The sequence below is a fragment of the Bos taurus genome, chromosome 21 (assembly GCF_002263795.3).
Source record: "Bos taurus isolate L1 Dominette 01449 registration number 42190680 breed Hereford chromosome 21, ARS-UCD2.0, whole genome shotgun sequence".
In the NCBI taxonomy this organism is placed as follows: domain Eukaryota; kingdom Metazoa; phylum Chordata; class Mammalia; order Artiodactyla; family Bovidae; genus Bos; species Bos taurus.
In genome coordinates this window covers 10554767-10580465 of record NC_037348.1, presented here as the reverse complement: position 1 = coordinate 10580465, position 25699 = coordinate 10554767, and the positions used below count along the sequence as shown (strand labels likewise).

At 53.3% G+C, this 25699-nt stretch overlaps 1 protein-coding gene across 3 annotated transcripts; it reads left to right on the top strand.

The window, feature by feature from the left end:
- Positions 1 to 5241: 5241 nt before the first annotated feature.
- Positions 5242 to 18090, top strand: NR2F2 (nuclear receptor subfamily 2 group F member 2). 3 transcript variants are annotated; one of them, XM_024981611.2, is made up of 4 exons: positions 5242 to 5548; positions 10139 to 11738; positions 13347 to 13874; positions 16596 to 18090. In XM_024981611.2, exons 2-4 carry the CDS (start codon positions 11297 to 11299, stop codon positions 16868 to 16870), a joined length of 1245 nt encoding a protein of 414 aa, XP_024837379.1. In that variant the 5' UTR covers positions 5242 to 5548; positions 10139 to 11296; the 3' UTR covers positions 16871 to 18090. The 3 variants fall into 3 exon arrangements, with proteins under 3 accessions (XP_024837379.1, XP_005221767.1, NP_776827.1); XM_005221710.5 differs by lacking the exon at positions 10139 to 11738; NM_174402.3 differs by lacking the exon at positions 5242 to 5548 and having other exon boundaries at positions 11012 to 11738; positions 16596 to 18088.
- Positions 18091 to 25699: the final 7609 nt, after the last annotated feature.

Here is a 25699-nt window from a genome sequence, read left to right as displayed (position 1 = left end):
GAGGTACCTTGATGGATGAGACTGTGGTCTCTCTCAGTGGAAACCCCCTTTCGTAGGAAGGGTGGGGGTGGGGGAGGACCAGTGAGAGCTTTAAAAATCCTTGCAGCTAGAATGAATTTACCTTTCTGTCCTTCCTCCCTCCCTCCCTTCTTCCCACCCTTCCCTCTCTTCTTCCTTCCACACTTCCTTCCTCCTTGCTACATCCCCTTTGGTACATTAGTGTAGTTAACCTTCGCTCTGGCCGAGACCAAGAAGGGTTAATAGAGACCCGGCTCCTGACAGCCTGCAGGTCAGCGATGCTCTCGAGCTTCCATGGCAGGAATTAAAGGATTACCGAGGAAAGAATTCGAGGCACCAATCGCTTCACACCTGAACACATCACTCCAATCCACTGGGATTCATATTAAAAAAAAAAAAAAAACTCCCTTCTGAAAAACGGTTAATTGGATCTGCAGTTATATTTCCTGTTGCGCCGAGGAGCCAAGTAGGGCAGCCTGAACTGAATTCCTCAAGCTGCCAAGGAAATCGAGCAAATTTGGGGAGAGAGAAAGTAAATAAATAAGCCAGCGAGCTATCAGCATCTTCAGGAAGAGCAGATTGTTAGGGAAAGGTTAAGAGCGAGAAAGGGACGAAGAAACGAAAGAGATTCTTCCCTTTCTTGCCTTCTGTGTCCCCCTTTCCCCCCCGAAATTTGTGCCTTCTTGATTATTTGCAGCTGTTTCGAACCTCAAGGTTTGTCCACAAGAGAGAGCGATGCCTCTTCAGCTTCCAGAAGTGAAAAGCCACTTTTTTTTTTTTTTTTTTACTCCAGGACTTTGCTGTTTGAGTTTGGGGAGAAGATTTTCCTCTTCTTCCCAGCAAACCTCCCCCCAACTTCAGCTAGCCCCGCAAGCCTTTGCGCCCTCGCACTTCAGGCCCCTGCATCTCGCCTTGGGGCCACAGACCCATTTCCCTCGCTGGACAGTCGCTTGAGACCCCCCCACCCCCCCAAAACTGCTTTCCCAGCCCTGGAGAGGACGGAGACCTCCTTAGGGGCGTCGCTGGTGTGTGTCACCCCGCCTCTGCCTGTCTGCTCGCCTTCAGACTCCCTCCCACCTGTCCAGGAGCCCCGAACCCCGAATCCACTCGCCCTACGGTCCGCAGCGGGTCCCTCACCCGGCGGCTGCCCTTGACCCTGGATGGGTGGGAAGGAGAGGCAGCCCGCGGGGCTGGGCCGCTGCGTCCTCTCCGGGAACACTAAGGGAGACGGGGGCGCCCAGAGATTCATCCAGGAGAAAGTTCGGGGATGCTACGTGGCGCGGCGAGGGGGAAACGCAACCGTTTGGGCCACAGGGTTCCTCCAGGAGGCTGCCTGGAGCGCTCGAGCTGTGGCCAACGTGCCAGCATCCCGGCGCCGGGCCTGCGATCCCCTTGCGCGGCCACCTGACCGCTGGCCCGCGCGACGTGCAGCCCGAGAGCCCAAGCCCTCGGCCCCGCGGCGGCCCGCTCTGCGCTCACCCCGCGCCGGCCCAGCCGAGCCGGGCTGCGCCCTCGCGTCTCCCGTCGAGGACGGAGGGACGCAGGCCTGCACCCGCAAGCTCCCCGGCAGGGCTCGGGCCGCCCCCCTCGAGGCTTGCTCCCCCTCTCTCAGCCTCGCCAAATCCCTGAGAGCCCCGGCCCCCTCGGTCACCCCGGGGGCTTCTAATCACTCCGTATCGATTTCCCTAACTCTTTTCATCCCGTTGAAGACACATCTTAAAACACTCCAGCCCGGAGTGTGCTCTGGGCTTTATCCACACTAATAAAATGATTTACCCTTCTCTCTGAGCTCTCCTCACAGAGGAAAATCGTTGGAGCCCCGGCTATTTGTGTGTGATCAGTAAATATTTAGTGCGGTGACATCCTCAGCTAGGCTTCGGATCGATCCGGGGCCCACCGGGAGGTGCGCACGGGCCGGGCGGGGCCGCGCCGAGGGGGCTCCTCCCGCCCTCGCCGCCGGCCGCTGATTTACGGCCTCGGCAACCAGCAAAGGGGAGGGGGGTGGGGGACGAAAGCGCGCCGGGAAAATTGGCTTTTCAACCTTTTTACTTTTGACATTCAGCCGCCTCCCCAGGCTCTAATTCTCGCCCTACTCCCCCCTCCCCACCCGGACCCAAGGCGCTCCGTGCGCCCTTCCCGCGCCCCGGGGACCACGAATCACAGCCCTGCGCCGCCACGCGGGGAAGCGCAGGCCGCGGCCCCGGAGGTCGTCTTCTGGGCGCGCTGCACTTTGTCCGCCCACACCTCCGAGGGCGGAGGGGGTGTGGGGAGGCCCGGGGAGGCTGCGGGGACCCGGCCCTCGAGCTACTGTCCTGGCGCCCTCGTCTCCGACCCCCGGTCATTTCCCCACTTCTGCGACTGGCCCTCGACGCCCCTTGGGCCGGCTGGCGTCGGGCGGGAACTTCGCTTTGCTCGCCGAGAAACTCCCGTTTCCTCAGAAGCAGAGAAAGCCCGTAGCTTGGACAAGTTGGAAGGGGGCTTCCTACCCTAATCCCGGATGCCCGAGGGCTGCGGCCGCGGCTCCGTCCCCCCCCCCCCGCAGGCCCCGCGGGCCTCCCCGGGGTGCACACTCCTTCCTTATTCCAGGGCCGCGCCCACGATCTAGACACCAGCCCTGGGCCCGACCTGGACTCACAGCACCACCCTCGCCCGCTGCTTCGGGACCGCCACCTCGGGCCGAGGGTGAGGTTGTGAGAGATGCTAACACCCTGGGCTCCGCCGCTCTCCGGTCGGGGGCGCGGGCCTGCAAAGCTCCAACACGGCCCACCTGTGATCGGCCCTGACCCCCTCTCACCTGAGGCCCGGGTTCCTCAAATCCCCCGGAGCCCAGGGAGAGAGGTGAGCGACCCTGCTGGCCCAGGCACCCCCTCCCCAGTGCTAGCCCTCTCTCCTTTGTCCCACACGTGATTTTTCTAAACCGCCTTATCTGCGGACTATATCTTTATACTAATGCATACTTAATTGGTCCGTCTTGACTGTCCATATAAAACAATTTAATTAGGGTGCTTTCTGGCTTTGGAGAGCAAAGAAAAAAAAATCTGCCCAGTGCTTATTGTATTTAGCACCAATACAGGCAGAAAATGTAGCACAAGTTTTTGGTTGAAAGAGCACCTCTGTGCCCATTGAAGGGCGTTGATCCGAAAAGACAGAAAGGACAAGTAAAATCGATTTGAAGCGACCCTCTCTGTCGCTTTCACACCATTCAGAAACTCCATTCCTTCCAAGACAAAGACCAGCGCCTTGGGAATTCTCAGGGGAAAAGAGGACTCCAGTCCCACGAGCCTAGGGCACTTTTGAGAAATCTTCAATATTGCACTGAAAACCCGCTCTCAGCTCTGTGTCCCCCGCGTGCGGGTTTCACGGGCACCCCCTCGGAAGCGGCAGGCGGCCCACTCCTTCGCCTGCTCGGCCTTCTGGCCAGGCCAGACCAGCCTTTTAGGGTTAGTGCAGAGCTCACCTTTGACCCCCGAGATCGAAGTGGCTGCTACACTGCGGAGTGCAGAGCTACATCTCAGGCCGGAGTTCAGTCAGCAAAATATGTCTTTACTCCCAAACCCAGAGAAACCAGTTCCGGTTCGGTTGCCTGAGCCATCTTACCCAATAAACACCTCCACCCTCAACTTTTTTTTTTTTCCCCTTCTTTCTTCTTTTGCAATGAACTGCCCTAGTCACCTCTAAAGGAGGGAACTTGGGTTGTCAGAACTTGGGTTGCGATGTGCTGTCCTCCATTAGGAGCTCAACGCCAGGTTATCCGACTGGCGCCCTGGCTGGGGAAGGCGGTCACCGATCAGACCTGGCAGGAAAGGGAGGAGGGGAGGGGAGGCGAGGGTGAGGGGAGGGGAGGGAAGAGGCTGGGCTGTGATCACCTTCACCTGCCCCGAGCCCGGCCCCCCTGTTCAGCTATCCCTCGACCTTCTGCTGGGGTTAAAGGGGGCGGGGGCGAAAGGGAGGGGGGCACCCCCAGTTACACAAGTGGCCTCCTTCTCGAAGAGAATGAGTTCACCACCTCCCCAGAGGAGCCTCGCCATCCATCCCCTCGGTGTAACTGATGAGACAAACCGCAAGGAAAAACTTCTGTAGCCCATATTTATGGTATTAATGAATAGTTAAAAAAAGATTTACACTTCTTATGATCAATATTCTGAGTTATTTCCCTCAAAGTATATAATTACAGTGTCTTCAGAGTTTTCATCATTGTTTGAGGTGGCAAAACCATTTGTAATTTTCATTAGCCAGTAAACATGTAATTAACATTCAGCACTGTGTTTAACTTAATTCCTGTTTAAGACAAGGACAAGAAGCAGCCGAAGAGCGTTAGTTCCATTTGTTAATTCTGACATACATCTTACCATAACAGTTTCCTAAAATAAAAGATCCGTGTTTCCCCCATTATTCTTCTCTTAAAACAAAACAAAACAAAAATCCATTAGTTAAAATTGTATTAAACTCTGAGAGGCAGCATAGTTTATTCTCATTTTTCGCTAGTTACTGTATTCCTGCTTCCTTTATTCATTTTGGGAGGTGGATGGAGGGAGGGGGTGAATTAAGCATTCATTATCTGAAGACTTGGAGTAGGGAACCCCTCCCCCCCCAAAGAAATAGGTTCCGGCTTCAGGAAAGTTCTAGAAGCAGAAATGGGAAGAGGGGGGTGGGCATGAATCCGCAGGGGAGAGGGAAAAATCACTTTGGGGGATAGTTAAAAGTAGAAAATGAGGATTTCAACGGATTCCTAGGAAAATGTTGCCCTCCTGTTTCAAGTTCTATCTTTGATCCAGGGTGAGGGGAGCCTGTCTGCCAGTCTGTGAGGCTGCTGCTTTTTTCCCCTCCTCTCCCACCTCTGTTTTTTTTCCAACTTGCTTTAGGATTAGTCTCCATCCCTCTCGACCCCAAACAGTGGAATTTGGCTGTGCCTTGGGTCGTCTTTGCTCTGCACTATCGCCTATAGTTGTTGGCGGTTTTCTGCTGAGGCTGAGCCGTTAGCCCCAGCCTCCGACTAAACTCATTAAGTTGGGAGATTTTTTTCAATTGGACGGGTGTTTTTAAAGTCTCCTCTTTCCAGCCCCAAACAAGGTGTAACAACGCACTCTTCCTTCTAAGGAATGAGATGAGAGACAAGGATCACTCCAGACATCTCCTACCTACGGTTTGGGGTTTTTTTTCTTAAAGGCGAGGCTTGCATTCCTCAGCAGCTATGTACAAAGCTCCCTGAAACCTCGTCTCTCTAAAGTTACTGTGCAGGGCTTTCCAAGGCTGAGAGCGTCTGATACATGGGGAAGCACTTCCTTGAGGTGGAAGATCTTTCCCTTCACCTTTCCTCTTTTTCCCTGCAGGCTAGTGCCTACTTTTTATCAGTTTGCACAATCGCTTAGATAAACACCGAGGAGGAGATTCTCTTTAATTATCAAAGACACATCTTTTCAGGGGGCCAACAAAGCGGTTTATTTCACCCGCCAAACTAAAGGAGAGTTATTCCTGTTTAGAAGGAAGATGCAAGCGGTTTGGGACCTTGAACAAGGCAAATATGGTTTTGGTATGTTTACTTACAGTATTTTTTCTCTCTCTCTCTCTCTCTCCTTTCTCACTTTTCTCCTTGTGCTATGTGGGGTTGGGGATGACTTGGGGTTTTTCAAGAAAAAATCGGATTGCTAACGTGTATGGAATGCCTAGGACTGTGGTTTAAGGGGTTTGGGGAAGGGGAGACCGTCAATTCAATGCATTGCCATATTTTATTACATGTGTGTGGTAGGAGAGGTGGTGGAGGGGGGAAGAGGGGGAATATACAATTGCAAAGCTGCCAAAATATGATTAAACCGAAGCGTAAAGACTGCGGTGCCTCCCATCTCCTCAAACTCATTTCCTTCGCTAGAGCAAACTAAAAGCCAGTCCTTATAAGCGTGCTTTTCCAAGCAACAGACGACTCGGTTTTCTAGCAAAGGAGCTGCTAGGCTCGCACTAAGTGTCAGAATATACTGTTCGATTTGCCTCGGCGCTGCATTTTGCAACCTTGTGCAACTGACAACCAGCCAGGCAGGGAGGGAGGAAAGCGCTGCCCGGCGCCCTCGGCCGCGGCTCGGGGAGGCGAGCGTTCAACGTTAGCTAGGAGGAGAAGCGCGACGAGAAGGGTACTCACCATCGGGCGGGGTGGTGGAGCTGGCGTGCGAATTTCAGGCAAACGTTTACCTTTTTGCTGTCTATTGCAACCGCGTCGGGCTGACTTAAGCAATTCTGTGCTCTATCCAAAACGTTCAAGGAACAGTTCCTCATTTTTAAAAAGCCAGCGAGAGAGACGACAGAGACAGAGAAAGAAAAAGAGAGGAGGGGGTGAGGGGGACGCACATAAACCCAGTTCAGGAAGGAAAAAAAAAAAATCATCACCTCTCCGCCAGGGAATCGGGAAACGCAGAGATCTGAGTCCGGTCCAACCAAGTCAAAGCCAATTAATTTTAAATCCTGAAGAATTATTCAGATTAAAATGTACAGAAGTTTCATTCTGCTATGCCTACGTGAGCTCAAAGTCGTTTCCCTTTAAGAGCTCTTTTCTTTTAAAGTTGAATTTTAGGCAGCGAGGACTCTTACACTAGGGGGCAGACAGATACTGTACTAGCTCCAATCTTAAGCAATTTTTTCCCTCCCAGCATATGCTCTGATTTAGCACTGTAAATTTTTCAGAGGACCCAACTCTGACAGCCCCTGGTGATTTTCAAAGTACCACAAGCCAGTGGTTAAAAATTGCATTGACTTGGAAGTTCAGAGAGACACAATGGAAGCCCCTTTCCCTATTCATGGAGCTCCAGTGTGGTGGAAGAGAAAAACACACACGGACTAGATTGAGGGGAAGGAGGATTTCAATGAATCCTGGTGGACAGAACTGGTTTCTACTGAGTTCAGAGTTAAACTCAGCATTTGCTGAGGTTTGTATTCATATTGTGATTTAATTTGTGTAGAATTACAGGCACTTTCTGCAAGAAAATCATATTCCTGGGTGGGTTTTTTTTTTTCCCCTACAGTTAAACAAATGTTTTTTCAACTTTCTCTGGCCAAATTTAAGCTTGCCATTCTTCTCATTAAAATAAATTTATATCTGCAATAAAAGACTGGGCTGGATTAAAAAAAAAACATATTAATATTTATATTTTAGCCTTAGAGCTGTTTTGTTCAAAGAATACGAACATCTCTGAAGAAGACATTTTAAAACCTGCTCCCCTCTTTTTCATTCTCAGTCTGCAATCTTCTCTCTTCTTCCATACAATAAAATTAACTGCAATTGATAGTCATTTTTTTGGTTTGTTTTTGGCTTTTTAATAGCACCCCCATAACTGAATGAGTCCTAAGATAAAGAGTAAAACACCTCTGACTCTATAGCTGCCCTGGGGTCGTATGCCTAGCAGACTCCAGAGCTGTTGAAGATGGTTGGGAAATCCTTCATTTAAAATCTGAGGCCATCAGAGCGTACTTCAAATACCAAAAATCTCAAAGTGGACGGGGTAACTCTTGCTCCTCAAAATTTTTCCCACTGCATGTTTGTAGAAGGTTATCTTGCCATAGAAATGCCTGCACCCAAGAGGCAAGTTTAGGGTTTCTCTGTAATCAATTATTCTTATCTTCTATTAAATTGAGATAAGGATACCCATTAGATTTTCTATCTCAACCCCAGCCCTACCACATCTTTCCTGAGTCTGCCCCTAATCTATTGACATCTGTAGCATTAGGCAATTCCTCCTCGAATCATAGAGATTGAAAAGAAAAAGAAGAAAAAAGACACAACCTTCTCTGAAATGATTTCTCTTCCATCCTTCTTGTCCTCTTTAGGAGAAAATTATATTGTATCTATAATCATCCTGAAATTTGCTGCCTGGCTTCCCTCTACGGCAATCTCATTACACACCAGGTTCATGATAGTTCAGTGTCCACTGAAGGTTAAAAAAAAAAAAAAAAAAAAAACCTCCAAATAATCCCAGCACCTGCAGCTTTAGTGAAATATCTAATTTCAGCGGAGAAACGGTGAGGGCTAAGAAGGTTTCAAGAACGAAGCAAGGAGGATCTTTTCTGCCCTAAAACCAAGCCCCTCTCCGCCTACATCTTCCTTTAGTTTTTAGCTCGTATTCTGCCCCTGTGTGTAAAGTGTATTGAGTACAGAGTACATTCTACACATGTCAATTATTTGTACAATTTATTTTTTAAAATTCTTCATTGCCTCGATTTCTCAAACTACTAAGGATGCTTTCCTGTGGTCATTAATTTACTCTTTATGTGTGTTCATGTTTCCTAAAGCTCATCATGCTTTGTGTAAAATATCTTAATTGTTCATAAACCTGGTTGGATTACTAGTCCATAGATTTTTCTTGGTGCAAAGAGTGTATGATGGAGTCGCAGTTTTGTTCTATAAATGTTGAATAGTGATGATCCACTAGCTGGTCAAAAGCGAACAGAAAGATTACTGCGTTGGAATATAACGTGTTCTGGGGGACAATTCTAGATGTTTGATGTTTAAAACTAAATGCTCCAGAATTCAGAGATACAACCGGCTTGATGATTTTTAGCACATTGAGCAGAATGGCACAGGCAATGAAGTTGTTCTCATTGCAGCGAATCTCTTGAGGTAGAATATGGCTTGTGCAGTGATTCCTGTGACTTGTACTTGGTATTATTGCCAATTTGGGGCAGAATCTCTGTGTGTGTTTTAATGGCTGTATGAATGCTTAAAAGGAACTTGAGGAACAATGAAGTCCTACTCAACTGTTCTATGACCTAGGAGTATAGTCGCTGAAGTCTTTGTCTGTGTACGTTGACAAATGTGCATCTGATACATGTGCGCTTACATGTGTGTACAGAGGGTACGCACAGGGGACGCTGGAGGCTGCGTCCACTTGTCCATCAGCCAGCAGAAAGGTCTTTTCACCTCTCCCCACGACTGGGTGTGTGTCAGGACGCTCGCTGGCTTGGGAGTTAGCTGAAACTAACGAGAGAGAATAAAGTTGAAGAAAATTGATTTTAATTGCGTCATGACAATGAGATGAAGCCTACTTCGGCTTCTCAGCATCTGAGATGCTTTATTTGAGCAATTAAAATGTCAGGCCACGTACCTGTGAAATGTTAACCCTACATGGACAAAAAAGAAAAAAGAGCCACTGAATGGCTCTTTTTATTTAAAAAAGAAAGAAAGAAAAAGAACCACCAAACCAAGCAAGTGATCAGACTTGAATAAGGAAAGGGTCTATTCCCGGATTTGACCAAATGGTTCGTTTGGAAAATGCCTGCCAGCTGGGCTCTAGGTACCTTCCCATCCTCACCCACTACCCCTCTGCAAAGAAACCCGGCAACTTTTCTCTTTCTCTGGCACCGCGGGCACCAAGATGCGCCGGGAGCCCCGGGTGGTGCGCGAGCTGCGGATCCGGTGGCATTGCCAAGTTGTGAGAATCGAAGTCCCCGATTCCATCCAAAGCCTCTCGCGGAGCCTTTAAGAGGCGTCGTTCCGTGCGCGCCGCGCTCCTCACCCCGCCGGGGCGGAAACCTCGGGTGCGGGGTGCGCAGAACGCTGTGGCCGCGCGCCCGGGGACGGCGCGGGCCCATCCCCCGCCTGGCTGCCGCGGGGGCATCGCCACCCCCGCCCCGCCCCCCGCCCCGAGCCCCCGGAGCGCCCGGAGCCCCGGCCGCGACGCCGCTCGCGCTAGGACCGGGCTGCGCCCGCGGCCGCCATGGCGGGGCCGCCGCGCTCCGGCCAATGACGGCGAGGGGGCGGCGCGCGCGCGCCTGGCCAGGCCAACCCCGGCGGCTGCCTTATAAGGCGCGCCGTCGCCATGGCAACGTGCGCTAAGTTGCAGCAGTCGTGTCAAAGTTCACTATATAGAGAGCTCAGTGAGCTGATCGCGGAGAAGCCACTTCTGCCAGCCCCGGCGCCTATAAATCGCATTCCCTCCCGCGCCCCCCTTTTTAGCATATTTGATCACTTTGATTCTCTGTTCTTTTCTCTCCGCGGTGTGTGTGTGCGTGCGCGCGTGTGTGTTTTCTCGTCCTCCTCCTCCTCTCCCCGAGTTGCCTTCTTTCTCCGGGTGCCGTGCTGCCTTTTTTCCCCTCTTTCATTCTTTCTCTCCGTCTTTTTCTCCCCCCTCTGCGCACGAAGGATGTGCTTCTAGCTGGTGATCTGCCCTCCTCTCTCTCTTTTATCATTTCTCCCCCGCCGCCGGCGAGTTGACTCTTTCCCTATGTGTGTGAGGCGGCTCCGGCGGCAGCAGCAGCGGCTCCGGCGGCGGCAGCAGCGGCAGCAGCGGCAGAGCCTTCAGCGGCGGCGGCGGCGCTAGACGCGGCGGCTCCGGGCCCGACCCGGCGGCTTCGGCGGCGGCGGCGGCGGCTCCAGCTCCAGCTCCGGCGGCGGCGGCGGCCCACGCGGCCCGCAGGGAGCAGCGAGCGGCCTCTATCCGGCGAAAGCGGGCGGCGCGGCCGGAGCGAGCGAGGCGCGCGCCGGGGCGCCCGGGGCAGGCGGCGGCGGCGGCGGCCCAGCGCCAGGACGACGCCGCTCAGCGCCCGACGCGGACCACTTTCATGCTGATTCCCCTGGACCCGGGCAGCGCTCCGGCCACTCCGCGGGCCGCCGGCCTCCGCCCCGGCCTGCCTGGCTCTCTGGGCGCGCCCGAGACCGGCGCCTCTGCTCTCCGAGTCCTCCCGATTTCGATGGCTTTCCTGAATGGCTGACTGTGGGCTGCCCTGGACTTGGCCCCCGGACAGTCGCCTCTCCTCCTCCTCCTCCAACTCCTCGGCTACACACCAGCTCTGAGAGCGAGAGAGTAAACCAGAGAGGGAGGGAGAGCGAGCGAGGAAGATCTTTGGAGAGATTTTTTTTTTTTTTTCCTCCTACTTCTGTCTTGAAGCCAGACAATCGACTTGCAGCTCTCCCTCCCCTCCCTCTCTCTCTCTCTCTCTCTCTCTCTCTCTCTCTCTCTCTCTCTCCACGTTCTGCTCCCACTTGCTCTCCCCCGGCCCCATCCCCTCCCCTCCCCGGCGGAAAGCCCCCCGAAAGCAACAAAGCTGAGCCGAGAGAAACAAACAAAACAAACACACCGGGCCAGACGAGCCATCGACAAAACTTTGCAAAAGCAGAAACAAAAAAGGAAAAACTAACCAACCTCAACCAACCAGCCCCCCCGAGCCACCCGGGGCGCCCTCCCGCGCCCTCTCGCACCCTTTGCACACACAAAAGGCGGCGCGCCGGAGCCCGAGACCCGGGAGCCCGCCGCCGCCCGCAGCCAGGGGAGCAGGAAGTCCGGACGCGGCCCCCATAGATATGGCAATGGTAGTCAGCACGTGGCGCGACCCCCAGGACGAGGTGCCCGGCTCTCAGGGCAGCCAGGCCTCGCAGGCGCCGCCCGTGCCCGGCCCGCCGCCCGGCGCCCCGCACACGCCACAGACGCCCGGCCAAGGGGGCCCGGCCAGCACGCCGGCCCAGACGGCAGCCGGCGGCCAGGGCGGCCCTGGCGGGCCGGGTAGCGACAAGCAGCAGCAGCAGCAGCACATCGAGTGCGTGGTGTGCGGGGACAAGTCGAGCGGCAAGCACTACGGCCAGTTCACGTGCGAAGGCTGCAAGAGCTTCTTCAAGCGCAGCGTGCGGAGGAACCTGAGCTACACGTGCCGCGCCAACCGGAACTGTCCCATCGACCAGCACCACCGCAACCAGTGCCAGTACTGCCGCCTCAAAAAGTGCCTCAAAGTGGGCATGAGACGGGAAGGTATTGGCCTCTCATTTCTCCTCCCCTCGCCCGGGGTCCCGGGGCCCTGGGTGCGTTTGGCTAGCCTGCTCTGGGTAAGGACACAGACGCCCCAAGCTCTTCTCTTCGTATTGCAGCTGAAAGGGGTTTTTATACTAGAAGCAAGTTCTGCAGTGGAACCCAGACCCCCCCAAATCCGCATGCTTTGGCCAACTGATTTCCTCAACTCTCTTCGGGCTGTTTTCATTTCCTTTGCATTGATGGCCAGTTCATTCGAGTTCGCCTTTTTGCAAGGGATGGGGAGGTGGTGGTGGTGGTGGTGGTGATGATGGTGGTTGTTTTAAAGCCTGGTTTACTTCTCTTTCCTCTCCGTTTCTCTCTCTCTCTCCTTGTTTTCCCTGCATGTTCAACATATGTCCCTCCTCCCACCCCTCTCCCCAGCCCCCACCCTCTCAAAAAAAAAAAAAAAATCAACCTGAGATTGTACTTTTTGTACAGGAGGTTCAAATTACAAATGGCAATTTTATGCACTTCGCCGTATTAACGCTGCCGCCCGGGCAGCGCTCATGTGACCCTCCGTGGATTAACATTCGGCTAAAAAAAAATACCTCTGTTTTCTTTTTTCCTTTCACTTTTGAAAGGAGGAGAGCGCGATAGGGAGTAGGAGCAGGGTGGGCGAGGGGCCTGGGGCGGCTGCTTTCGCTCTGCGCGAGTTGGGTCTTTGTGATATGAAATTCGCCGAGCGCCGCGAGCCTTGCTCGGCCAATGGCGCGCTCGGCGCCGGGCGCGGGCTCCGGGTTGCGGCGAGCGAACGCCCGGGTTTCTTTGTGTTTCTGCGAGAGCGACTCTCCCCGTCCGGCGTCAGATAACCGCTCGTGCCCGAGCCTGGCCGGCCCTCCCCGACCCTCCCGGGCGGCGCCGCCGCCGGCCGCCTGCTCCCCGCCTCTCGCCCGGCTTCCTCTCGCCTCGGCCGGCCTGTCTCTCCGCCCTCTCTCTTCCTGCGAGCACACCGAGTCGGCTGCCGCCAGACCTTGGCTCTCGGCTCGCCTCTCGCCAGGGGTGGCCCGCGGGGCCGGGGCTGCGGGCTTGGGGGTGTGGGGTATGGAGAACGGTGCTGGGGTGGCCAAAGGCCGTCCGGGGTGAAGCTCCTCGGTGTCTTTTGCAAAAGCGTCTCCCCATCCCCCCAGCTTCGGCCCCCCCCCCCCACCCCGCGCTCCTTCTCCTCCAATCAATAAAAATATCAGCCGTTCAGCAGTAAAAGAAGAAAGATGCCCCCCACAATGCTCCATCCCTCCCAACGTGCCGGGGACCCCGAGGCAAAGTGGTCCATGCTGGGTGCGCGGCCTCCCGGCCTGGAACGGGCCTCTGAAGCCAGTGGGCCGCCCTGATTGCCGGAGCTGGCCTGGGTGGTGGTCGGAGGAGAGGGCGGCCGGGCTCCCGGAGCCCCTCGGGTCGGTGGCCCTGGCTCGCGGGTGAGAGAGGGGCAGGCCTGCCAGTTCCTGCGCCGCGCGGAGTCGGGGTCGGGGGTTTTGGGGGGTGAGGGGGGCGGGCTTGGGGCTGACCCTGCCGAGGGAGCAGGGGAGACGAGGCTGGGCATTAACGGCAGAGTGTCTCCTTTCCTCCCCGCAGCCGTGCAGAGGGGCAGGATGCCGCCCACCCAGCCGAGCCACGGGCAGTTCGCGCTGACCAACGGGGACCCCCTCAACTGCCACTCCTACCTATCCGGATATATTTCCCTGCTGCTGCGCGCGGAGCCCTACCCCACGTCGCGCTTCGGCAGCCAGTGCATGCAGCCCAACAATATCATGGGCATCGAGAACATTTGCGAACTGGCCGCGCGGATGCTCTTCAGCGCCGTCGAGTGGGCCCGGAACATCCCCTTCTTCCCTGACCTGCAGATCACCGACCAGGTGGCCCTGCTCCGCCTCACCTGGAGCGAGCTGTTCGTTCTGAACGCGGCCCAGTGCTCCATGCCCCTCCACGTCGCCCCGCTCCTGGCCGCCGCCGGCCTCCACGCCTCGCCCATGTCCGCCGACCGGGTGGTCGCCTTTATGGACCACATACGGATCTTCCAAGAGCAAGTGGAGAAGCTAAAAGCGCTGCACGTCGACTCCGCCGAGTACAGCTGCCTCAAGGCCATAGTCCTGTTCACCTCAGGTAGGAAGGAACCCTGCTCTCTCGTGCCTGGGGGCTCCTAGCTGAGAGTTAGGGCCTAAAACTCTTGGGAGCCCCCAGAGCCACACTGTCGAGGGAAACTTGGAATGGGAACTCTGCCTAGCGGTGGGGCTCCGGCAGGCTTGTTCTGGGGAGAGGAGAGGAAGGCTGGGCCACGGGAAGGATGCTTCAGACTTGACTGTCTCAAAATGGGCCATGGGGACGCCTCGCAGGCCTGTTGCCCTTCCGCCAGACCAGGATGCACGCTCCTGTTCCCTCCCTCACCTCAGGCACTCTGGGCCAGCTGAGCGGGAATCTCCTCTACCCCCATGGCTCTCCTGTCACCCGGGCTGAGCCTCCGGGAGATGCCTGTAGGCGCTGGAACAGTCCTGGTATCAGCCCCTCAGGGGAAGGTTTGCCCCTGGCGGGAGGGGGAAAAGTTTGCCTGCTAACTCAGTGCAAGTTGGAGCTCCAGGCCCGGCCAACCTGAGGGCAGCAATTTTCAAAAGCATATTTTTTCTTAAAACAATGCAGACTGTCCAGAGAGGGGAAAGAGCTGTCAGGAAGGGGCAGGAGGAAGAAAGGGGCCATCATCACTCTTCAGAATGTCTGCAGGGGGTTCAAGACTCAGGTCTGTCGTTTCCCCCGCCCAGGCAAACACTTAAGGCAATTTTTAAACACCCCAAAGTGTGTGCCAACTTGGGCTGGATATGAGTGTTGCCAGAGATATAAAACCATCACTGACTGCATTATGAAATCTAATTAGTTTGCAGGTAGTTTAACCTGTGTGAGTAATAGATCTAATGTTAATTAACTCTGGAGGTCAAATGATCATGGAAGGTGTCTGGCTTACCACTTTGGGCCACACCTGAGCCTTTTGGCTGGCCCCCCAGGCTGAGTTCAGCAGAGCCCAGGTGGGTGGAAATCACCCCTTCCACATGCTTGTTCCGAGTTGTCAGCTGACCCCCTTTGTCACGGTTCAGAGAGGAAGGGGGCTCCCCGTTCAAGATAACAAAATTTGGACCTGGGTAGGGCTTGGAACCTAGTCACCCACTGCAGGTTTTGCAGCTTGCAGTCAGGACACCAGGAGAGCTGAGGAGTTCCTGTAGCAGACAAAAAGATCCACAGTCTCTTCCTTATTGTTCCAAGGAAATCTGGGGACCCAAGTCTTGAGCTGAGTCTGTCTGTCGTAGGTTCTGAGTCCTTAACCCACTTTCTTTTATATATTACCTCTTTTTGCATAAAGTCTATCCCCTCCACCGTCACCCCCAAATTCTGTCTTTGAAAGTCCTTAGGTAATCAATTAAAGGGCAGTGTCTGGGCAAGGAAGGGCTGTATGCAGAGGCTTGGATCTGGATTATTTTTCTCGGGGGACCTGTCACAACTAGAACGGTTGCCTGATGCAAATGTACAGACAGGATCGTCCCCTAACCCAGAGTCACCTTCAACCCTTCCTGCAACCCAACACCCAGCCCATGTTCCCAGACCATCCAGGCGGTGGTTCCTTTCTTGAGCTCATTGTTAGCTCTTAGACTTACCTTAGTCTTCCAGGGAAAGAAATGGCTGATACTCTTGTAACAGTTTAATTTATTAGTGTTTGTAAAATGTAGAGGCCTGTGTGGAGAATGCAGATGGCCTCACAAAGAGATAAAGGTCCCTGTTATCTGATTCTGAGAGAGACAGTGCACTTGCGGAGAGGAGTCCAATGCAAACAGATCTTTTAATTTCTGATCACAGACACCTATGCATTCTGTAGATATGCAGAGCCCTAGATCCACACATGAGGAGGTTGTATGTGTGTTCTGGTTCTTGGGGTGGACTCAGTGGTGGCTTTTTTTGAATATCTGCTTTAAGGATTGACAATATGCATGTGTTAGCCCTAGTCTTGCCTGAGGAGCCCCCAAAGGTCAGGTCACAACCTGCACCGCCTTCACTGAGAAGCCTCTCATTTCAAAGGCACTTATTGTATTTTCACATATCTGAAAAAGAAACGTGTTTTCCTGAAGATAACAGGGAGGGGGTTTCTTCTTCTCGGAGGGACCTGGGTTTACCAAAAAAAAAAAAATCAGGGGGGTGGGTAGGAGAAAAAGGGAGAGAGAAGAAAAGGAGGGAAAAGAAACAGCTCAAATGAACAGAGAGATCACAGTTTGCATGGCTGCCCTTCAATAGGCTAAACTGACAAGATCAGTTTTAAAGGGCCACTTAAATCAGTTTCAAAGACTGGAGAAAAATGAGTCGCCCTCTTTGGGGAGAATCTGAGGCTGGGTCGTGGGCGCCATTACCCGGGGCTGGGCCAGGTTGTTGCCCCCCCCCCCCACTATATAATTATAAGCCAAACTATTATTTACAGAGGAGGAGGGGCGGAGCACTGGTAGTTTTGGTTTCATCTGTTTGTCAGTCTGTTTACTGACCTGAGCTGGATTCACCCGGTGCACTTTGCTTGGGCCTCCCGGTCACCAAGCCTGAGGAGTGGGACATAGAAAGCCTGCAGTACACTGAATTGTGTTCTGTTTTAAAGCTAATATCCCAGGACCATCTCACACAGTTCCCCCCTCCCCAGCCCCCAAGTTTTCAGTCCGTAGGCATTTGCTCCAGCTCCGGTTGGGGCAGTTTGACAGAGCACTGTACACACACTTCATGTGACCCATTTCAAACCTCTTAATCTGATGACTGAATTCTTCGTCGTCTTCTTCTTTTTTTTTTTTTTTTTAAACTTTCTTCCAGATGCCTGTGGTCTCTCTGATGTAGCCCATGTGGAAAGCTTGCAGGAAAAGTCCCAGTGTGCTTTGGAAGAATACGTTAGGAGCCAGTACCCCAACCAACCAACACGATTTGGAAAGCTTTTGCTTCGCCTCCCTTCCCTCCGCACGGTCTCCTCCTCAGTCATAGAGCAATTGTTTTTCGTCCGTTTGGTAGGTAAAACCCCCATCGAAACCCTCATCCGGGATATGTTACTGTCTGGCAGCAGTTTTAACTGGCCGTATATGGCAATTCAATAAATAAATCAATCAAAATAAGAAGGGGGAGTGAAACAGAGAGAAAGAAAAGGCAAAAGACTGGTTTGTTTGCTTAAATTCCTTCTGTTAAGAAAGGATATAAAAGGATGTTACAAGTTTGCTAAAAGAAGAGAGGGGAAGAATTTAATGGACTGTGAATTTCCAAAAAAAAAAAAAGACTGTCGAATGAACTTTTACAGAATGCATTAAAAAAAAAAAAAACTCCTGTGTCGGTCAGAACAACTTGCTACTTATCATTTTTGTATAAAAAGGAAATTAGTCTTTTTTCTTTTTTTGGGTAAATTTTGGAAAATATTGCTAAAAGTGCATTTAAGGAGATTGGGAGAAAATTAGCAGAATGGAGAAAGTAAGTCTTTTTTTTTTTTTCCCAAATTATTAATTGTCCTGTGTCTATGTACCTCTAGCTGTTCTTTTTTGTACTTTTCTGGTTCCAAACCAGTTTATTCTGTGGTTCTATAATAAGTTTTGATATAATCTTGGCTTCTTAAAAACTGTGTATCCTTAAAATATATGTTCTGCAAGAATTAAAACTGAGTCCATGAAAATATCATAGGAAGACATAAAACTTTAAAAGGCAACTCAAAGATGATGGAAACGCACTTACAAGTGGTGACCAAAAATTTTAGATGAAGTTGAGCACTCTAATTTGAGAACTGGAGGAACCACATACAACACTAAAAAACTTCCCCTACCCTGACCCACCCCCGCTCCCCAAAAGACACCATGACAAACCTAGCTTTTTAAAAATATTTTAAGAAAGAGAATGAACTGTGGAATTTATTGGCAGCCAAGGAATGTGTCCAAGACACATGCTGAGGTTTTGAATAAAAAGTGAACTTTTGTAATTTGAATTGGGTCCCGCTTAGTTCTTGAATTGTTATGAAAATCCTATATCTGTTTGTATATTTGCAAACCCTTTGTATTATAATTGTTGATATTTTCCCTTTTTAAAAAATACCATTGAAATCAGCATGACAAAATAACACTGTTGGCACTTATAGGTAACGTGATTGATTCAGTATCTTAGAGTTTACAGTTTGTGTTTTTAAAAAAAAAACTGAAGGTTTTTTTTTTTTTTAAGTGCAACATTTCTGTATACTGTAAAAGTTATAATAACTGAACTGTTTGGTCGAGTCTTTGTGTGTTATATTCCAAGGAAATTGAAAGTATTCAGAAATTAAAATATTATTTGATATCTGAAACCTGTTTGGCTGTCCCCACTGTCTTTCCATCGAGAAGCCCCTGTGAGCTAGCTCTCTCTGAGCTGGGCCAGGGGCTCGCTCTATTTGTTCACTTCCCTCAGCCAGTTTGTTCAAAGGTAGACTAGTGTATTTGCCTGTTTAATTTGGGTGTGATGGGGTGGGGGAGCTGAAGTTAATGGTTTATCTATGGTTTAGGAAGTGCCATACTGATATAGTAAACCACCCCTATTCACCTAATCCTTCTTTTAATTAAAAATGGATTTTCCAGGAAAAAAAAAAAAGGCCCTTATATTTGTCACACTTAAGTGCCTGCTTAGGGAAGGTATTGTGAAAAGTATTAGAAATCTGGAGATCAGTATCTATTTTATGATCAGGAAAAAATACTGTTTTGTACATTTCTGACAGTTACGCAGAGGGCGGTTCAAGCAAGCTAATCCAGCCTTGTCAATAGAAGGCAGTTGTTTGCAATGAGTTTTTCCTTAAGTAGGCGTGATTTTTAAAAATATTCTGTGGTTCTCATCTAGGGTGGTTGTTGAGAGGATTTCAAAATCAGTGATGTAGCTTAGAGTGGCTGAAGGGTTTATTTTTAATGTATATATGATAACTTGCAGTTGGCCTGCCTTCCCCTCCCCCCTGTACGTTCCTTCTGTGAGAGCATGACCACAGGTCAAGGGAATCTTTTCCATTGGAGTTCTGCACATAAAAACACAGCGACATTCTGACATTTCAGATTGTGTAGATACAATCTGTACTACTCTTGGGATCCTTTGTCCTTAAAAGCCAAATTAAGAAAAAGAAGAGAAAGAAAGAAGGAAACTTTATAGGGTGTGTGGATTTGGAAGTATTAACTATTTTGTTTTGGAGGTTTGTTTGTTTGTTTGTTTGTTCCTTTTCCCTCTCTCTTGTCCTGGTTTGAAGGAAGCTCAGTGTGTGGGAGCTTGCAATTTTTGTTCTTACTGAGGCTTTGCAGTACCCACACCACCATCATACATCACTGTGTTGTGGTTTGATTTTAAAAGGGGGTGGTGGGTAAGGGGATGTGAAAGAAAAGGGATCATTTTGTAAAGTGTATTAAACTTTGATACTCAGTTCCAGTCAATACATGTAGACCAGAAAAATCTGTCTGATTTGTGCATCTGAGCGGAGTTCTCCATCTGACCCTCAGCTTCTTTCTGTAGATACATACATACATAAATCTAAGTATGTTCTTATGACAGAACATTGCTGACCTCTAGATTGAGGTTCGTAGGTTGTTGTTTATTTTCTCCTCCTGCAAGTGCTATCCATGTGAGTGTGTGAAGTTTTCTCTAATAAGTAAAACACAGGCCCTTTGCCTTGTTTGTTTTGTTAGTTTATTGTAAACAGCCATTTGTTGTAAATTATTATTGGCATTAAATTATAATTTATGATTTTCAAAGCAAAAGACAGTCCCTGTTTTATTCTGCTTTAAGCATGTGTTCTAGACGTTGGAAATCTCTCTCTCTCACTCTCTAAGTTTCAGCAATGTAGCTTGGGATCTGCGAGGCAGAAAAACAGGACCCAAAATTTTTCAAACGGTTAAAACAAAACCCCTTGTATATGTTTAGAGTGGCCGGAGGAGGATCTGTTTAGAGTCTTGAGTTTGGTTTAAGTTTATAGCATTTAAAGAAAGTTTTTCTTTTCACGCTGAGTTAGAACAAAAGATCTTTGCTGCGACTGAATTGGACAAAAGACGAGGGCTGGGACCCAGCGAGTGCGTTCTGTGTGAAATTGACGAGATCTTTTTTAAAAAGCTGCTAAACATGGCGACTCTTTCCCTTTAAGTGTCTCTTTTTCCTTGCCTTTTTTTCCCCTTACCACCCCCCCCCCCATCTGATCTGAGCTCGCTTTATTTCTTTTCCCAACCCCGCTGCCCCTCCTCCTGTTGGTGCTCGGGGGTGGGGGGTGTGTGAGAGAACCCAGTTAGACGCGAAATGCAACAATGGTCCGAGGAGAGAGAGAGAGAGAAAGGGGCGACCGCTGCTTCTCGCCACTTTCAAACAAACCCGGGGGCAGACCGAGCTGGGGAGGGGAGTGGTGACGGTGGTGGAGGGGGGTGGGTTGCGGAATCCTAGCCCGTGCGCTCGGCTCGCGGTCGCCCGGCCTCGGCCCTTCAGCAGCGAGTTCTCGCCAGGGGCCGGGGCTCAAAGTTCGCAGGCTGCGCCCGGGGCCGGCCCCGCGGAGACGGGATGCCGGGGCGAGCATCCGGCCGGCCGCCGGGCCGGGGGCCGGGAGCAGCCGCAGGAGAGGTGCCCCCGGCCCCCGCCCCCCGCCGACGCGCGGCGGGGCCCCGTCAGCGCTCCCCGGAAGGCCCGGGGTGCCGGGCGCGCCGGGCCGCCCTCCCGGGACGCGCGTGAGGCGGCGGGGGGCGCGCGCGCGTGCGAAACTCGGCCGCGAAGCCCCGCTCCTGACTGGGTCCTGTGAGCGGAGCCAACATGGCGTCTCCCAGCGCGCCGCGAGCGCCGGGCTGCCAGGCGCGGCGGGGCCGGCTAATGGGAAACACATTGGGTATCCGAAAGGGGGAAAAAAAAAAGCGGGGGCGGGGGGGGGTGGGGGCAAAAGGCCGCTGCTTCTGCAGGCAGAGAACCCTCTTTTCAAACTCTCCCCGGCGAGTAAGTGCGGGCCTCGGTGGTGCCTGTAGTTAGAGCGACAGAACTGCGAGGGGACACGCTGGTGACGCGGTGGCCCCCTTCTCCGTCCGCCCCCCGCCCCTCATGACCAGGAGAGGTTATTCCAGGTCTGCCCCCTCAGCAAGAACCGAGTGAGAGAAAGTCGGCCTCCACGACCGCTGGTCTTCAATGAGTGGTGGAGGGGGAGGGGGCGAGGCCATAGGAACAAACCTCGGTCAGTCGTCGCGCTCGTTAATGTAGGGGCTGCAGCTGGGGGGTCGTCCCGCGAGCCTCTCCGAGTTGTTGGGGTGGGGTGGGGGCGGGATGGTGGAGTGTGGGGACCGGCCGGCCATCCCCCCCGCAGGACGTGGGCACAGCTAACTTGCTGCTTCCGTGGCAAACTTGGAGGAAAGGGGGCTTTCCGGGTGGAGGGCTGCCTGGGGGCGCTCAGGGGTCGAGGGCGGGCTGCGGGGGCGGGGGTCTCAGGCCCTAGAAGCGCACGAGCCGGCGTGGACGGCGCCCCTGACAGGAGCGCTTCTGCAGTAGCGGGGGAGGATCTCTTTTATCGAACAGGTTTGAGAGCAGGGGAGGTCGGCCGTGGGACAGATCCGGCCGCCCATAGAGGGTCTCCTGAGGGCCTCTTAAGAGACTGGCTTGGGCCCGGGCTGAGCTCTCCGCCGACGGGGGAAATCGCCCTGAACGTCCCACTGCAGCTCCGGCCCAGGCCTGGAGACCCTTACCCTCAGCCTCCTGGGAGGGGAGTGAGGTTACTCTCTGAATTCCGGGCCTCGTCAAGATTTATTGAAGTTAGGTTTAAAAAACGTGCTTCAGATGATTTTTTCCCATTTTCTCAGATTTCAAAGGCTCCCTGCAGTGCGGCTGCCTAATTAATGGTGAAATTCAACTAAATCTAATTATGCAGTAATTTTAAAGCAGTTAGTGCTGGGCGTTGGTTTGTAATAGGACCCCAGTTTTTTAAAGTTTGCTTACTGTGTTGGTTTAGGAGAAAGCTATCTTTTGTATGGCAAAGAAAGAGGGGGAAATAGTTTTCCTGCGTGAAGGCCTGAGACCGCCCCCCACCCGCTCCATTTCCATCCCCACTTCTATCTATCTCCCTGCCCTTCTCGCTCGCTCTTTTTCCTTCTGCCAAGCTCAAGCTGAAAGGCTGAGCGAGGTGCTAACCCAACCAGGAGACCCGGTTTCATAGCCAAAGGGGAAAGGCCGAATTTTTCACAAGGAGACACAAAGGGACTTTGGTATCTGCCCTCCTGGACGCATCTGTAAATGCCCGAAAACAGGGAAGGGACTCTCATCTCCTCTAATAGAGAACAGATTTCCTCTCTTTAACATCCATTGTCATTAAGGGGAAAAGCTGACTCTTGGAGTTATAAATCTTATCGTCCTTCTGATAACAGACTTGTAATAAGTTAGCGTCTTATTCAAAGTGAACTGTAAAACTGCCTCATTTAATATGGCATCTGTGTCATTAAAACTTTTTCATTTTTTTCCCCCTTTGCGTCTTGCAGGCCTGGCATTCAGGCAAGCCCCGAGGTGCCTAGTGGGCCTCTGGGCTTGGACCAAGAGGGAGAGAGGTGTGAGAGATGGGCTGCCTGGTTTAGCCTCTGGATCTCAGTCTGGGGGTGAGAGACCCCTGAGGCAGAGAGGACGTGGGTGGGGGGGTTGCTGTGTCCCCCTTTCCCATTCCCCTGAGCGGCCCCCTCGAAATGACGTTCCTTGAAAGAAACATGCTTGTGATTAGCTAAGCAAACACATCTGCTTTCGGAGTTGGGCCTTCGTTAATTAGCTGAACAAAGGGCCGTTTTGCTTTTTACCTTTTGCTGGGGGAGAGTGTGTTATTTCAGGAGTGTCGCGGGCCCTCCTCTTTTCAATTGCAGCCACGACGTTAATTTTATTGGGATTACTGATGGGAAATGAGGTGGCGCAGGCTTCCGAGAGGAAAAGCTTGATCATTACCCCCTCTGGAACTATATTTTTCCACCCTACCTCCTGCTTGCGAGGAGGGGGTGGGGGCCGAACTGCGCAGCAAGTTCGGAGCAATTGGAATCAGGCTCGCCGTCCGCTGATATCGGGTGACAGAGCGTGTGTGGAAGCTGAACTCTGTAATTTGCGCTTCTGTTTCTTTATTAGGCCTGGACAACGAACTAATGAGCTTTGGCCCAGCACAGTGTCACTTGTATTTATTTTCTTATGGTAACTTTGAGGTAGCGGAAGTGTTCCTCACCAAGAGCCGGGAGGGCCATAAGCCCTGACCGAGGCTGCCCTCAGCCTGGGCTGGTGGCCGCGTCCCCGGGGAGCGAGGAGGCGCGCAGAACTGAGGGAGCCGGGGACTGGGCCTTTAGGTGAGGCCCTGGGGCGCTCAGGAAGGGTTAGGCCCTTTGGAGGCCCAGGCATTCCCGCAGGCCCAGCTCCCTGAGATCGAGGTCGAGGGCCAGGTCGAGGGCCGTGAGGCTAGCCTGGGGCAGGTCCCCAGGCGGGATGATGGTCAGAGGTGCAAAGGTGGCATGGCTCCCTCCTGGCGCCGGACGGAGGAGGGCTCCACAGGCCGAGCAGGTCGGGCCAGGGACACCTTGGAGCGAGCGGGGCTCTCCCGCCCCGTGGCCAAGGCGCCGGTCTGCTTTGTGTCGAGGGAGGCCTGGTTCAGCTCTCTGGCTAACTGGTTGGGGGGTGGGTGGGGCGGAGGGGACGCTTTAAAGGCGCTCTCGGAATCCTCAAGTGCCGGGGCTTCCCTGCCGCCTCTCCCTGGCTTGCTCCAAGGAGTGTCAGTTGGAGAGGCCTAGGATACAGTCAAGGAGGAGTTGGGGGCTGGGGACCGCAGAGGGTCAGCGGAGGCAGCGCGAGCATCCCTTGCGCTGAGACTGAGAACACAAGCCCCCCAGGCGGAGCGGGGTCGGGGTGCGGGACGAACGGGAGCCCAGGGAACTGCGAGGCGAACGGGGGCTTCTCCGCTCCGCAGCCGGAGGCTTCCCGCGGCTCCTGCCTCGCTCCCCGCCAGGCAGCCCCGGCTAATAACGCCCAGGCACTGTGTCCCCGCCCGCCCCATCTCCCCTCGCCCCATCCCTCTGCTTTTTCTCCCCCCTCCCCACCTCTTCCTTCCTTCCTGCAAATGGGTGTTAACGTGGGTCTTTATGTTCTGTCTATAACTAGGATGTAATCACGCGCCCCATGCCTCTCTCTAAAAGCATTTAATAAATGTCTATTAAAGCGCTACGAATGTAAGATGAATTTAGTGGCGCGGCTGCCTCCCTGAATCTGAACGGTAATGATGGATTTATCAACGGGGATTCGCCTTCAACTCAGCAAGGGAGGTTTACTCAGCAAATACGTCTGCGAGCACCCACCCAAATACAATCATTTGACCCCCTGCGGGCATTAGCCACCTCACCTCTTCCGCAGCCTGCTTGGGGCGGGGATGGCAGGGGGGCGGTTAGGGTCGCCCGGGGCCAGCGCCACCGGAGGACCAGAGGGGCACCGCCCCTCTCCTGGCCTTTTGCCTCTCCTCTGGGCCTTCGGGTCTCTGTCTCACCTTTTGGACGAGTGGGGGACCCGGCTTGCAGGTTTGGGCATGGGGAGTGGATGATGGCAGTGTTAGAGCACACGATGAAATGTGGGCTGTCTTGGTTTTGCCAGGTGACATCAATGAGCGGCCTTTCGCTCCTCAGTTTTGAAGAGAGAGCAATTGTTCCTGCGATTAGGTTCTCGAGTACCCAGCTGTCAAGCACATCTTAGGTCCTCGGATCCTCGCTGGGCCCTGGGCACCATTCTAGGAGAGGCAGCTCCAGGACAGAGGCCTGGGCTGCCAGGTCCTCAGAGGGCCCCGGTGTGCCCAGAGTGGGTGCCCGGCGGGCCTGCCGTCCCCAGGCTCCCCAGACCAGCCAAGCCAAAGCAGAGGCGGCTAAAAGGTTAGGATGGAGCCCCTAAGGCAGAGGGCAAAACTTCAGAGTGTCTTCCCCTGAACAGATCTAGCTTCTCTCCCACCTGCCCTAGCAGAGCCCACCCGGCCATTTTAAAGTTTCTGTGGCTGTGGGTTTTATAGAATTTGGTTTGGACTGTGATCATTAACGTGCACAAACCCCCACTGACCACCACCTCTTTCTTTTTGTCTTTTTATCTTTCTTCTGGAGAGGGGAGGAAAAGTGCTGGCCTGTTCCATCAAGCCCGGTTCGCATTTGCTCTGGCCTCTGATTTCTCTTTCTTCTTTGGAAATTTCATTGAGATGTCTCTGTACTTCGCTTGTCAGTTATCTTTGTTCCTTTTAAATAAAGGGCTTTTAAATGGACTTATTGCTCCCAGCGTGGGTTCCTCTCTCTAAATGTTAGAAAATTGTGCCATCTACCCGTTATGCTGAGTACTGTCACACTCGGAGACCTCGGGGACCTCCGGGCCGGCTTCAATGCCGCCGTGTCAGGGGCCGCGGGCGGCTGGAGGAGGGGGCGGCTCACGTGGATTTTTGCAGATTTCCGCCAGCAGCCGGCCCGCGTGGCCACGCCAGGGCCCGGCCCGCCCCGCGCGCCGCCGCTGGCTTCATGGCGCCCGCGAACCCGGGACTGCGGCCGATCCTGGAGCACATCGCAGGCGTGGCCGGGGCTCTCCCCTTCTCCCTTTCCTCCTCCGAGATGCCCCGGGCCGGGAAGGGGGGCGCCGGTGCTGCCTGGGGACCCGAGCAGCCGCTGGGGGTGGGGGTGGGGCGGTCGGGGATGACCGCGGACAATGCGGGGAGGCCGCCGGGGAGGGGCCGCGGGGGGACTTGGCCACGCCACTTTGGAGCGTTCCTGCCCGCCACCGGCCCCCCTCTCTGCCTCGGGGAAGCCGGGCCCAGGCCTGCGGAGAGCCACGGCCGCCGACCGGCTTCCCCGCCTCGGTGAGCGAGAGGGGAGCTCAGGCCAGGCAGTTCGCTGGCAACTTTCAGCTCCGTTTTCCCCGGTAGAGATCCTTCTGTAGTCTTCTGGAAAGCCACTCACTAC

Excerpts from the sequence above, each read along its gene's own strand:
- NR2F2 (XM_024981611.2), top strand. The coding sequence starts at position 11,297 with ATGGCAATGGTAGTCAGCACGTGGCGCGACCCCCAGGACGAGGTGCCC. Across the intron at positions 11,739-13,346 it reads AGTGGGCATGAGACGGGAAG|CCGTGCAGAGGGGCAGGATG; the intron begins GTATTGGCCTCT and ends TCCTCCCCGCAG. Across the intron at positions 13,875-16,595 it reads CATAGTCCTGTTCACCTCAG|ATGCCTGTGGTCTCTCTGAT; the intron begins GTAGGAAGGAAC and ends ACTTTCTTCCAG.